This window comes from Drosophila willistoni (genome assembly GCF_018902025.1).
Source record: "Drosophila willistoni isolate 14030-0811.24 chromosome 2L unlocalized genomic scaffold, UCI_dwil_1.1 Seg72.1, whole genome shotgun sequence".
Lineage (NCBI taxonomy): Eukaryota > Metazoa > Arthropoda > Insecta > Diptera > Drosophilidae > Drosophila > Drosophila willistoni.
The window spans coordinates 3,063,739-3,078,926 of record NW_025814049.1 but is presented as its reverse complement, the minus strand read 5'-3'; the positions used below and the strand labels follow the sequence as shown (position 1 = coordinate 3,078,926).

General features: G+C 36.4%; 1 protein-coding gene across 1 annotated transcript in view; it reads right to left on the bottom strand.

The window, feature by feature from the left end:
* LOC6646114 overlaps positions 1-15,188 on the bottom strand; it is a 172,660-nt gene that overhangs the window by 26,743 nt on the left and 130,729 nt on the right. The window contains exons 4-8 of the mRNA XM_002068722.4: positions 12,144-12,321; positions 11,120-11,349; positions 10,088-10,241; positions 4,644-4,783; positions 4,218-4,347 (exon numbers count right to left, since the gene is read on the bottom strand). Of these exons, the coding sequence (XP_002068758.1) occupies positions 4,218-4,347; positions 4,644-4,783; positions 10,088-10,241; positions 11,120-11,349; positions 12,144-12,321 (832 nt within the window). The remainder of the gene's footprint in view (positions 1-4,217; positions 4,348-4,643; positions 4,784-10,087; positions 10,242-11,119; positions 11,350-12,143; positions 12,322-15,188) is intronic.

Below are 15,188 nucleotides of genomic sequence, written 5' to 3'. Positions count from 1 at the left end.
AACTAGTTTTCTAAGTTCATCTATAGATAATATTAATTTTGATTTTTGTTCTATTTTCAGTGCAATTTAAAAGACAAATACATTATCTGCTGATCTTAGTTGATAATGACAATCATTATATAAATATATTGAGTCATATTTTCAACTGATTTTATATATTAAATTCTGAATTGTCCTAGATAGATATGCCATGGCAATGACGTTTAAAAATGGGCAATAATTTGTCTAATTTATGACTTTGAGAAATAGAACATTTGGCAGACAATTTGCATTGGAAATTATGACCTTTTAATCATTCGCTGCCACCCACTTTCATTGCCCACTCGATTCACAGCAAATAAATAAATCTTTTTCCACTTCTTCTCTAATGTGGCAGCTAAAATTTAAATATCTAAAAGTCATAAATCGTTGAATATCCAGAGGATGGCTATAAACTTATATTCATAAGTTGAATTCGCAAATTTCATAGGTATATTTCAAATATTTTATATGAAAGTAGAATGAGAAATGAAAGTAGAATTCAATTGACAAGTATTTCTGATTGGCTTAAATACATTTTTGTTTTTGAAGGGCACAAGTTTTTAAAATAACAATTATTGTCCTCGTAATTTTTAAGAATTTTTATATTTTAGCTTCGTTCCAAAATCTTTTACTAATTATTTTGAAAAAAGGTTAAAATGTTGAAATATTTACATAAAATGTAGTTTTAATTTCTTAATTAGTACCCAACAACTTAAACCCTTTAAGCTTTCATTCAGCTTAAACTATGAACTATTTGAAACATCCTTCACGAAATATATTTCTTTACAAAATTCCTCTAGTTAACATTTTTGTGGGCTAAGACCTAAATTTCAAGGCACTGTAATGAAAACCACAAAAAAAAAAAAAAATGGATAAAAACTTTCACTAATTGCACTTTGTTAGGCAAACATCATGCCAAGGCCCACTCAACATTAATTAGCCTCAATTCGAACTTTAACTCATTAATGAGGCAGGCAAACAAAACTTCAATACCTGAGACCCTGTATTACCTCCCTTCCGTTTCATCGATTCTCCCCAAGCCGTTCTCTTAAGTCAATAGCCAGATGTGTCCTACCAATGTTGGGTGACTGACTGACTGACTGGATGGCTGGATGGCTCGTTGGCTTGGTCCATCGCACTCACTCTCTTCTACTCCTATCTGCCACTACTGTTGACGTACGTGTCAAATTAGCGACGTTTTAACGTCAATGCCAGGCATGGTCATACCCCTCCCTGTCCTTTGCCTGAACTCTGGCTGAATGTTCTGGCCTGGCCTGGCAAATCAATCACATGAAAGTGGCCAGCGCAGAAAACTTTGAGAAACTCAGCCTCAAATTGCCTACTTCGGCTTCAGATTCACTTCGCCCTCGCTCCTTCTCTTGTCCTCATTGATTCTGGTTTGGCATTCGCTGATTGCTTTTTCATTGCATTTTGTCAGCGTTGTTGTCCTCGAACTTGTTCGACAGCAAAGTTTTCCATTTTTCGCCGACTACCTTGGCATTTTCCCTTCCCATGCTGTTCACTTTTTTTCCATCTTTTTTTCGTGTACGCTTGCTTCCTGCCATTTTCCAGCTCAATGGCTGATAGTAAGCATAGCAGTAGGATGAGAGAAGCAAAGAAAAACATATCGTCAGCAATTAAGCGGCTATTCAAACGTCTGTCTGGGATTTAAGTTTGAGTTTTCTTTCATTTGTAGGTTTTATCAGGTTTCTCTTTTTTTTTTTTGTTTTTCCCCATGCCATTTTCATTGGAGGCATCATTTTTGGGTGTGGCCACACGGCCATTTATCATAGTCTTTGTCATAGTTCCATAGATATGTGTCCATAGATAGGAAGGAACGATACAATAGTTTAAGTGCATAAGGGTGGAAGCTTTATATGTTGTTTTTACTTAAATTTATGTGAATGTTTTAAGAATTTAAGTAAAACAAGCAGAAAACTAATCAAAAAGTTTAAGTATCTTTGAATAGGTAACACATATTTAAAGAGCTGTTGAAACGTTTGTGAACAAATGAAGTGATTGCTACTTAGTTTATTGTAACAGCCAACTGCCTTTTCCCTCTATACCTAAAATGACCCTCGTTATATACAGAGACAATATCTTTTAGATATTTGGTTTCCAGCAAAACTTTGATTCACATTCGCGCCTTATGTCATAAATGGGGTTTATAGTATAGTAAGTATGACGACCGTAGGACTGAACGACCAAACGTCTGAAACGACTGAGAGAGTGCCTGCTGCACAATTCGATTTGCCATTTTGGCAATTTCTTTCAACGTAAAACGTTTTTACAAATTGATTTATGTGCTTAACATGTTGCCAGTTTGAGTCCCTTTTTGCGTTTACGTCTCTTACAATTAGATTTTGGCTGCAAAATCAACAGCAAAAGTTTGCGTTTTCCTTTTTCTTTACTTCTTTTTTTTTTTCCTTTCGTTTTTTGGGCCCCATCAATCATCGATAATGTCGATATTGGCAGACAAGAAGAGCAGCACGAGCACAAAGCTGAATATTGCAATGGGGTGGGATGGATGATGGCGAGCCTAGCAACTTTTTGGCCTCTTTTATTTTTATTAATAAAGCATTTGTTTTCCCCATAATGAGCAGCGACAGCCGCCTGTCAAAGAGGCTACAAAAAAAAGGAAAAGAAACGAAAACGAGATAGAAAACACAAGAAGGGAAAATCTTTCCCAAGAGAAAATAAAGGCAAAGAAGAAAAAAAAGTGGCAACACTTTGTCAAGTTGTTATTACCAATATATTATTTTTGGCTTTCTCTTATTGTTGTTGTTGTTGTTGGCGACTTTTCTTTTTTTCCACTTGTCTAGCTGATTGATGAGCATTTTGTAATTCGTATAACCGATTTTGTCTTCTTTCTGCATTTTTTTTCTAAACTGTCATTTAATGAGGCTGAAAATGAGTTTTTTCCCTACACGAATGTAGAGCTGCGTGTGGCCTAATCAAATTCGATTTGCTTTTAGCCGCATAAATTCAATAAAAATTATTTACAAGCATTAACATGCGTTGAAAACATAAAATCTGCCACCAGCTAAATGAGAAAATGTACTGACAACCAACGCAAAATGGCGCAGACAGCAAACATCCACTCATTCAAATAAACTATGTACATATACCCAAATACATACATACATACATACCACCACCGAACAACTCTGCCATCCATTCAAATGCCAAATGCCAATGGAAATTTGCCACATTTTTCGCCTCTTCTTATTTTCATTTACCACCCACACAAAGTGTCATGGTCGCCATGTGCGTTTGTCGTTAAAATTTAAGGCAAATTTCTTTGCATTTAGATACTTACACTCTATAATGAATGGGTATACAAAATTTAGCTAAAAGTTGGAGAATGATTCCTTGACTGACTACACAAAAAGTTGTTATAGAGCTTATTATGAATCATCTAGGAATGGATAGGATAAGGTTTTAGTTTATATCTAGCTAAATGTTAATCAAATAATACCTATGAGCACTATGTTTATATAACTTTTTCTAAACAAAACAAACGAATTCTGAATTAACCTTTACAAATTTATCTTTCTTTGAACTGTGATTCTTATGAATTCAAAGCTTTTTAAACCAACTTTAGTTTTTTAGAGTTTAGTGTAAAAAAAAACCTTGAACTGACAGACATTTTTTGTTTACTTTTCAAAAGCAATCAAAGAAATATAATTGCTCATACTAGTATCATTCTATTTCAAGCAGTTTATCTACGTGTAAACTGAATAAATCTATAAATTGACATTAAAATATTGAAATGCTTCAGTTAGAGAAGTCTTGTTAGAGATTTTCTAGGCAGTTGTACATGAATTGCCACATGTTTTCAGGAGAAATTCCTGATTTGCCGTTTTAATGAATGGGAATTTAGTTATGGAAAGTTTCTAAACAACTTTAATTTGTTTGCATTTCACTTAATTTCCTAAAAACTTGTATATACTGCAAGAAAAAAAGATACAGAAAGAGTATAACATAACTACGTGACAGACTGGAGAAAAAAAAAACACTCCCATCTTTTGCTTATATTTTGGTTGTTTTTTTTCCTGTCGTTTTTTCGGGGTAATTTTCACGAGGCAGACATATTTTTATTAGAGAGAGCCAACTAATGGGAAAAATATGATCTGGCGCCATTTTTTTGGTGGCAATTTCACGCATATGCTTTCTAATTTATTTCAAGTACTTACATCGCACACTCAGGTAATAGCCAATCGAGGAATATTGAAAGTTTAGATGACGGGATGTGCACTTGTACCAGCCGGAATGTTCACGCCGTATTGAGGTGAAGTTAAGGAAACCATCGCCACTTTGAGGCACCTGCAATCAAAGAGAGAGAGAGAGAAAGAGAGGGAGTAAGGAAATGAGTTTCGCTCGTTATGCGTAAACAATTTTTGGTAATTAAGGCAAGGCAAATAGTTTGCCAGCCAAAGCCAAGTTTTCACGTTGCCACGAAAATCCATTTAAAACTTGCTCCTTTGGGACCAAAAATCACAAAAGCTCGGCCTACGTATGCAGAAGCAGCAGAAGCATTGGCAACAACAACGACAACGACGGTGGCAAGTTCTTTTCCCCTTTTTTTTGCCTCTCGCCCTCTTCTTAACTGTCTGACTTACCGGCGTGTCACCATCGTCCTTCTGCCAGCGGGGTGTACTCGGTGGATTCGAGTCAACGTCGCATCTGAGACTAACTTCGATGCCCTCGCGTAGTGGATAACCAAAACCAGGTGTACGAGAGATGGCAAATGAGGGCGTGTCTGGAGAAGAGAAAAAACGACAAAAAAAGGAAGTTAGTAAGAAAGATAGAAGAATCAGTTGGCAGATGGTTATTTTAGTTTGACTTTTTCTTTTCTCCAGATTTTCGGTTAGTTATTTTTGCGTTAGTAAGTGAGAGAGACGAGAGACTTTCTTTTACAAAATAGTTTTTTAATTAAAACATAGAAAGCAGAACAAAAAAAAAAACACACAGAGAAAAATACAACAAAACCTGCAAAACTTTTATAATTAAACTAAATGCAAATATGTCTTTTGGTTAGTTTTTCACCATTTATTTTAGTCTGAATTAACAGTGTGAAAGGTAAATAACAAAATGCATGAATAGAAATGAATTATTCAAATGATTGGAACTTAAAAGCAAAAATGTGATAACATCTTTCTCTATTGAGCCTTTGAGCAGAAAGTCAGTCACAAAAAAATTTGCATAATAGTTTGGCTTGCATTTGGCATATTCGAATTCGTTTAGTCTATTTCGGTCAAGTTAATTCACTTTCAATTCATTTATTCGAAACCAGAGACATAATATAACTGTAAATAACATAGCGAGCATGTTCATTTCATATGGAATTATCGTGTATTCCAATCCCAGGAACTGCCAATCAAAAATCCATTCAATTTTATGTCGAAAACCTATCAACAAAATGTATAAATGAAAATAATACGAATCACACGGTGGCAACCCACACAGAGCCAATAGGCCAACCAAAAGCCACCCAAAAGCCACCCATTGCCCTTCGTGTATTTGCATTCAATGCATATTCATCGACATAAATCAAATGTTTTTTAATTAGTGTTAGCCAAATTTGAATGCCATCCAAAAAAGTATGCTACGAAAAATCTGCATTCTACATTGATTTCAATCTTTTCAATTTTTCGAACCTTTATACATCCCCCCATTCCTTTCGTTTCCTTTGCTCATCCTAAATCCTGCTTTTTGTGTGGGCTTTTGTAACTAATACAATTTGATTATATGGCATATGTCTATAGAGAAAAGAGACCCACACATGCACACACACACACAGATAGAGAATGAGAGGAAGATAGAGTGTGAGTTAGAGAGTTTCAGTTCAAAAGCGAGTGAGGACAAATGAAATTTGTTTGTCGGTTGTTTGCCAAACTATTCAATAGAGAATTTTTGTTTGTCTCTGTGTGTGTGTGTGTGTGTGTGTGTGACATGCAGACAGATATAGACATGGCCATCAGTTGTCAGACATCATCATACATATGTATGAATGGCCATTTTGTGGGGTGGCTTCAACGATCTCTCTCCGGACCCATTGATATATTCTGAAAGGGAGACCATTTTGTGCTTCTGGCTCTCTGCTGGCTTATCAATTTAGTTGCTTGGCCAACATTTTGATACCACAAAAGTCGGAAAATTGTATGTGTGTTTTTTTTTTTTTGCGAAAATGTTCTTGAAAATTGGCTACAACCACTCGGAAGTTTGGTTGGAAAATTGCAAGGAAACTGTACATGCCTGTATCGCAAATGTGTGAGAGTCAGTAGAATTTCCCTCTTAGATATATCTCCTATTTTTTTGAAATGCCGAATGTTTCAACTGTCTAAGTCAAATTTCTCAAAAATGCCAACCAAATGGATCGAAGTAGGTTTTTTCTCTCACAAGAGACAAATAGTCTATTGACTGAAGAGTATTTCAAAAAAATTTGTTTAGAATTGTTTTTATTTACTTAATTTTTTCAAAATTACTTAAGACTATCTTTTCTGCCTGTCTTTAAGTGTAGAGTATTTGGCAAGTCGTTGACTGTCTAACTAATCGCATTGTCTTTTCCCTTTTGTTTAAATTGTTCGCCCACAAAAATTAAACTGCTGAAAAATGTTAAATTGTTGAACATTTTGCATTTGATGTTGTTTATGCCTTCATTCTCATACCTAATGGTTGTCCTTGATTTGTCTGTCAACTGTCTGGGCATGGAAAATTGCAAAAATTCAAAGCAACAACAATTACAATGCCCCTCAAACTGTCTGGGCAAATGCTCTCATGTGTGTGCATTTTAATTTATATGTATATAGACACACACACACATACCCAAACATAGAAACAAGGACGAATCAGGCTGATGATTCTCACAGGTTTTCCTTTCTTTTTGTGTTTTTTTTTTTTACTGCTTTTGTTGGGTAAAAACGTTTTGCGGTTGGGTCGCGTTTGAGGCCTTTTGCTGGTTGCTGCTGATTGTTGTTGTTATTGTTGTTGCTGTAGTTGTTATTGTTATTGCGGTTTTTGCAATTTTCATGCCAGGACTCAGCCATGCAAATCCCTTGTACAGCTTTTCTATATATTTTCCAATCATTTTCATTGGGCCTCTACATCTATCTGTGAGTATTTGTGTGTGTGTATGTGTGTGTGTGTGTCTACCTTGTGCATTTGTCATGGCATTATGTGGCTTGACGGGCATTAATAAAGCAAATAACTGTGGCACTTTGTTCTTTGCCCTAACCCCACCCGATCCGAACTCTCTGCCCTTTAACCGATCAAACAGGAATCCTGGCTAACGTGTGTCTCTCTGTGTGTGTGTGTGTGGCTTTGTTACTGCCAATTAGTGCGAGTCCTTCTAATTGTCGCCTGGTCCTGGGCATTGATTTTGATGTACAGGACTTTGCTTTTTTGGTTTCCCTTCTACCATTCCTCTGGCTGCTGTTGCGGTTGATGGATGAGGGATGAAAATGTTAAGGCGGCAAGGAAGGGATGATGATGATGACTTGGCTTTATGACTGCATTTGTTTGGTTAACATAGAAACGGTAACAACAATTCTGTCTACCAGTATAAAACTATTTGAGTCAGGCTTCCGAAACTAATTGATAGCCATAGGCCCAAAAAAAAACCTGTCATGTTTTGGCCAAATGACTATGAAAATATAATCAATAAATGTGGAAATCTTTAATAAAACTTTATTAACTCTAGCAATGAAATATCTTAAAGAAAATATTGTAAAATGTTCTTAGAGTGACATTTCAAACCATTGTAAAATATTCTTATTGTGACATTTGAAACCTTGGGTATTAACTGTCTATCTTTTTAAGAAATTATCAGAAGTGTAATTGAATAGGGATTCCCGGAGAGAAGGAAAATAACCCAGTCTTCATTCGTTGAATTCAAAATATGAACTGATTTTATTTACTAAAGTACGGAGTTTATATAGGAAATCTTAGGCTCTAGTAGGTAACAATTGTTCTTAAGGAGATCTTATTCTAGTACGACTCACACCCACGCATTCGGGGGTTGAAAAATTATTATTATTTTGGGCACGGCGTCGGCCACTTGACATCCTGCCGTCGTGATGGGTTAGTTTACAATTACAAGGGGTTTTCCCACAACGCGTGTGGCTGATAGTAATTCTAGTCATATGCTAGGTTAGTTGTTTTGTGCCAAAGTGCAGTTGTATTATATTTTCTTTAGTGCATCTGATTTGGTGAAGCCGCTTCAGATGAACCCGATGTTTATTCTTAAACAGTAATTGTGATATATAATATTATAACATACTTCATTTTCTAGGCAAAAGCTTTCTTCCCTTTAGACTAGTTTGTTCAAGTTAATTCTTCTTTCATGCAGAGGTATAAAAATCGTACTAATTATGCCATAAAGCTAAAATCTGATATAGGTTTACCTTAAATGAAGTAATTATTATCACTTTTAATGGCTTATTTTATGAGAACAAGAAGAAGCTGTCAGTCTGCCTATATAATAATCTGACCAAAATGCTGACTGTTGTGAATTCCAATGAGGAGCAGTTTAATTGCTTTTATATGTATAAAGTAAATCTAACTGAACTGATGATAATCATAATTTCTTTTTCATTCTTTTTTTTTTTGTCTTGTGTTTGCAGTTTTATTGGGGAATTTTGTGTTGGCATATTTCTCGTTTACTTTTATTTTCCCTCTTGCCATTTCCATCCAAATTATAAGTTAATTAAAATCTTAATCAAGGCTTTCGTGCCGTACATTTCAACGACTTCACTTCATGTTCTCCGTCTGCTGGCATTCCACTCAACTGTCGTCTGTGTTCGGGCCTGTCGCTTTTTCTCACTGTTTTTCTCTGCCTGCCTGGTTTTCTTTTGCAGTTTTCCCTTATTTTCGCTGCACTTTCAATTTATATAATTTCACCTTTGCTTTCTTTTATTACGCGTTGACTTTGTTCTGTTGCAGGTGCATAATAATTTTCCCTTCCATGTTTGTTGTTTTTTTGCCTCATCTTTTCTCTGCTGCCCGTCGACCTGTGAAGTGCCATGCCCATGTCCATGTGCCCCTTTTCCTTTCGACCTTTCTCCAATCCCATCTACTTGGGGCTGTATTATCGCTTCCTTTCGCTCTCTCTCGCCCTTTCTCACTCTTTCTGCATGTTGGAGTGTGTGTGTGTTGTTAACTTTAGCAATTTAACTTTTTAATCAACATTTGCTTTTTGGTTTTCACTTTTACTTGGCCCCGCCCACTCGGGCCTTTTCCGCCTCCAACGAAAGCCAAAAGCAACTCTCTCTCTTTCTCTCTTTTCCTCTGTCTCTATCCTGTTCTCATTTTCATTTTCGTTTTCATTCGCTGCGCTGTGTGTTAATTAAACAAGGTGCGATTTCCACTGTGTTTGGTTTTTATTAAAAAGTTCCTGCTACAGCATTTTTCTTTCTTTTTTTTTTAAATATATATTTTTTTTGTTGCACAACATTTAAATATTATGAGTGCCCTAGTGAGTGAATGTGAAAATGAAGTTAAGTCAAAAGAAACTCATAACATGCAAGCAGAAACATATTAAGCTAATGTCACTCGTATCGCATTATAACGATTGGTTGCAATCCTTAGAGGGTTCTCAACTTCCTGTGATTTTATAGTTAACACTTCCTAAATATTAGAAAATTATACAAAGATCCAGCAAAGTTTTATCTAAGGACGATTTTTATGCTTTTTTAGTGGTCTTGAACCCATTTTGAAACTTTATGTCCTTCCAATTTCTATTCAAGATGTTTACAAAGAAACTTCTAATTGTTGGAGCAATGTTTTATGTGCTGAAACCCATCTTAAGGTTCCACAGGACTTTCTACCTATAGCAATACGTTACTTAAGACTTAAAGCTGATATATTAGACTTAAACAGAAAATATTTTACACTTTTATACCCTAACAATCTCTAAGTTGTGAAATAAAAGTGCGCAAGTTTAGACCAGATAGTGAAGAGACCTAATAATATGTAGTAAATTTTCAAAGATCGTATTCCGTAATAAAAAGAAAAGATCAAATAAACTCAAAGGATAAAATTCTTTAATACTTTTAGTTGTACTTACATTGAACATCCAATAGAAGTGAAGCATTTTGTCGTATCTTGAGCGTGGGATGTTCCATTACGCACAAAATTCGGGCATTGTGATGGGCTCTATAAACAGCCGATAGACGTGCCTCACTTTTTGCTCCACTGTTGATTTTATAGCCATTTTTATCCTGTCAAACGAAATAGAAATGGGAGAAGAGTGAAATGAGTGGAGGGGGAAATGATAAAAAATGCCATTTAAATATATTGTACTAACTAGAAGGAGGAATTGGCTCAGGCCCAGGCCAATTAGTCAGGCCTGTTATCATCAGCAAGCGACATCATTAATTTAAATTAAAGCCAAAACCAACGGAAGGGCAATAACCCCCGCTAACCAGCACTAGAGCCACCAAAAATACAAAAGCTCTCCCCTCCCGCTTGTCGCTATACTGTGACCACTCAACCGATGCCTTGACATGCAAATTTTTGTTGGCACAGTTTTCAATCAATCATCAGGTCTTTGAGGGCGAGACAAAAGGGGCTCGGGAATAGAAGCAATGTGTCCAACCAAACACGCAAATTTGCGGCATTTACTGTCTAAACGACAAACGCACACATCGAGAAGGAAATGGAGTTAGACGGGGGCACAACTTCGATGTGTTTGACAGGTACGTATGTGGTTGGGCATCGGATAGGGGATAGGGAATAGGTGGGGGATAGTTTATATAGCGCCTTGACCAAACTGTCTGCTTTTCATTATGCTCGAGTGCAAGACAAACAAATTTTGGCTTAATCACAGCCGCAGGCTTTTGTCTCAACTTCGAGAATGCTTTGCTCCTTCAACCAGCCGGAAGGAAGAACCGTTATTTGAGCTTAGGAGTCGCTGTTATCCACACTTAATGTGTTTGTCGTCCAGCTGGCACAGCCTTGTGGTCACCCACATACACACACGCACACACCTACACACCCAAAACAAGATGTCAAAGTGTCATCCTCGATCTCTCTGTGTTTCGCTTGCTTGCCACTCAATTTGCTTTTTGGGTGCTAAATCTTAGCAAATCTTACTTACCTTCTCATTGCTTTTAATTTCCTCCAATTCCAGGACTTCGGCTGAAACTTTTTGGGCATGGCGATCCACGCCTGGACTGAGTAAAACCTCCCATGTGAGAGTGGGTCTAGGATTTCCACCTTCGCTCACACAGGCCAGATTCAGCTCCGAGTTCTCCTTGACGGGCACAAATATATTGCCAGCATCCAAGCGACGTGAATCAATCAGTAGATATGGCGGCTTGGGACGATCTAATAAAGAGAAAAGAGGGTTTTAATTTTGGAATTAAATAAGCAAATTAAGTAAGCAAAAGGGGTAAAAAAAAATAAGTAAATGATAAATTTGTATTTCTAAAATAACTGCAACTGCTACAAAATCTACTTATATAAGGTATTATAAATTAAAAATAAGATAAACTTTATAGTTGTCCGTATCCTTTATTGCTATATTTCAATTTAGAGCTAAATATTTAATAAATATTTCTAAAATTTTTAAAGCCTTGTTTACCATTTTATTGATAGAATCTTTTATATTTTGAGAAAATGATCATAAAAGTTTAATTAATCTTGGTTTCAGAAATTTATTTGTCTTCTATTTAGTTGGTTTTTGAAACAGAGGTATTTGCGGCTGTCAATTAACTAACTTTCGTCTATGTTTATCTTCCTTTCTTTTCCATATTTCATCATAGTTGTTAGATCATTGTTATCGTGATTTAATCCCATTTTAGTTTTAAGTCAGCTAAGATCTTTAAAGCTAGTTTTACCATCACTTTTACATGAGTTTCTTTCATCTCTCTTGGTTGTCTCCCTGTCGCATTACAGCTAATGACAGTCATAAGACCAAGCTAACTTTACGCTTAACTCTGGTCTCTACTCCTATCCTGCAGATGAAATGGAAACTTTTGCGCGGAATATTTGCCTTGGCTCATTGCCTGCCTCCGTGCTCGTCCTCAGCTAATTTCGCCAAATGTAACGACCTTTTTAATATTTGTCTAAACTTTTATTCAGCTAGGGCTTTTTTCCCCTCTTCTTTCTTTAGTACTCACCCAGGACAACCAGCTTAACTGGTCGGGCATTCTCAGTGTAGCGACGAGTGTTCTCTGCCTCACATTGCCATTTGCCATCATCCTCGAGCATGACATTGGTGATGGTTAGCGCACCATTAGCCTCCTTGATGAAGCGATAGTCGGTGACTCGGGCGGTCCGATCCATGGCATGAACCACCTGCAAAAAGATAGCGAAAGATGAAAACTTTTTTCCAAAACTCTAATGTCATTTTGAGATGTGCAAAATTATGCAAAAAACAAAAGCGAACAAAAACAAAAAAAGCCTTCAAAAAAAAAAACGCGGGTCTAGGCGTTGGATAAAAACTTTTAATGCATCGCATTAAATGCTCATAAATTTATACTCTTTGTCCTCGCATTTTTAGACCAGGCATTGTCTTTTCGCTGTGAAGCGAAACAATTGCTTTTAATGTTTTAATATCCGCTCAGCATTTATTTACACTTGGGCTTCCAATGCAGCATGCAACATGCCGCATTGCCGCCTGCATGCAATTTTATTGTATTTCACTTCAAACAAACATAATAATGACAATTAAATGAGGCCAACACCAGGCGATAGGCCCCACCTACAAGTCCCCCACCCCCCGCTCCTTAACTGGGTTATCCACTGGCATAATGTGGCAACAATGAACTGGCATGGCTTAAACACACTGTTGTTGGCCAATAGTTGTAACTGATTCGGATCATGGCTTAAAAATGTCGACTGCAAAATTTATGTGGCCATTCAAATGCCCCCCAGCGAAAAATACGCAAAATTGCATATAATAAAAATATGAAATTAAAAATCTACTTACAATTAATATATTGTACATAAAATGTTTCCCATGCTTAATGCATTTAAGTGCCAATTAAATCGTTGGCAAAAGGAACCGATGGTCACGGCTAAAAGGCGGACGGGGGCCGGCAACTGAATGAAATACAATTTTAATTGCATTTGTAGGCGGCAAGCTTAACTTTTGGGTATTGGATTAAGGTGAAATAAAAGTGAATCATCAGTGTGTGTGTGTGTGTGTGTGGGAGTCTGCAAATGTGTGCAGTCATTTGCGTAAGCCAAAACTGAGCGATACTCTTACCATTGCAATGGGCATGACGGAAACTTTTCTGATTTGGAAGCAACTACCAAAAGAAAACAATATTTAAAGGAGATCTCGATCAATTATTGATTTCAAACTTTCAGGTCATTAAGAAGTTGTCTTCGTTTTATATTGACACTAAATCTAATATGCATTTAAAGTGCAAATCTTCTGTACTGATAATTACAATGAATTATAATTCATTCTTTATAAACTGAGATTATTATTATTATTATCATTATTTTTCTATGGAGAGTTGACTTTTGTTTACGGAACTCGTTCAACATTATTCTTAACCAATGGCTTCAAAGATCTTCGGGTCTTTACTTGTAGATTAATTACTATCATATTAATTTTATATCTAATATAGCAAGATTTAATTCCTTTCAAATTTACCAAACTTAAACAACAAAAGAAAGTGACAAGCTAATAAATGAAGTGAAAAGTAAGTAGCTATTAGTATGGATATTTTCAGTCAATTGTAGATTGTTTGAAAGTTACAAAAAAAACTAATGATATAAAATAAAATTTAATAGTAGGATTACCATTTGTACTAAGTACTAAGTTCCCATTGCGAATTTATTGAATACTCCAAAAATATGTTCGTAATGAAAACCAAAGACACTAGCCTTGCATATTCAAATATCTGCTATATTTAGGTGCCTCAAAAAACCGTATAAATTGAATAGTATTTAGTTTTCTGGCTCAATTAGCGTTGAGCATTTTTGAAACCCAAGTTATCCAAAGCTTCTCCAGTCTTATTGTGAGTATGGATAGATTCGTGGCTTAATCTCTGGTTTCCATTTTCAATTCATCTGCTTTCAAAAATGAGGGTGAGGAAATGGATATGCATATTCAAAGCTATCTGGCGGTCAAAATGCGCTAAGCTGCGGCTTTGTGCAACCAGCAGGAAAATATGACCCCAAAAAGTATGCAATACACTCTCAGCCTCGCTCTCTATGTTTTGCCATTTCATTCTGGTTAGTTAGTTTTTCTTGTTTTGGTGTGTGTTAGTATTTGTTTTTTTTGGTTCTCGACTCCTGTTTTCTAACGACTATGATAAATTTTCTATAATGCGCTGAATGCTGAGTCTCTCTCTCCCTGCTGCTGTTTGTGATGTTGGCGACGAACCAAGCCAAACCAATTTCAAAAGAGTGCAAGAGAAGGAAGAGGAGTAGGGGAAAATCCAGTGAAAAATCTATGAAAATATGTATTTATATGTATATTTTTGTATGCAGTGAACTTCCGTTTCCGTTGCGTACATTTGCGTGCATATTTGGCAATTTTTGTTATTGCATATTGTTGTTGTTGTTTAGTTATGATTTTCTTTCTTTTTTTTTTGTTTGTTTGTTATAAATTTTTCAAATGCAGTGCAAATATTTATGCGTATATGCACATTTTGAGGTTTTTGCTGGTCTCCATTTTTTTTTTTGTATACTCTACTTTTTTGTTGTTGTAGTTGCTGGCAAACTTCCGTCGCCGTCATCGGCGTCGTCGTCGTCGTCGCGCAATTGCCATTTGCGTTGAAAATTTATTAACCAAACTGGCAAATGGCAAAACCGGCCAAGCTGGCAACTGGATTTACCAGGGCTGGATTCGCTTTCAGGCTTTTGATTGTGCAACGGGGCATTCATTTGGAAATTTATGAGGCCGTAACATACACAGAAACAGAGAGAGAAAGAGAGAGAGGATGAGGTTGGTCAGTTGAAGGTTGGTTGGGATTGAGGTAGGAACTTTTTTTTTTTTGGCACCTGTAAGTATGAGGCTGTGTGTGTGATATATTTCTGCGTGTTTGGCAACATGGCCGCTGGCTACTGGCCACTGGCCACCGCTAGTCGCTGGACAAAAGCGTTAAATGAGCATGGCAAATCCTTGTTTACAGCGTCGAGCGGATTACACGCTCGATTGTTTTGGACTCATTGCCTGCCTTTCAGCTGCTGCTGTTGCTGTTGCT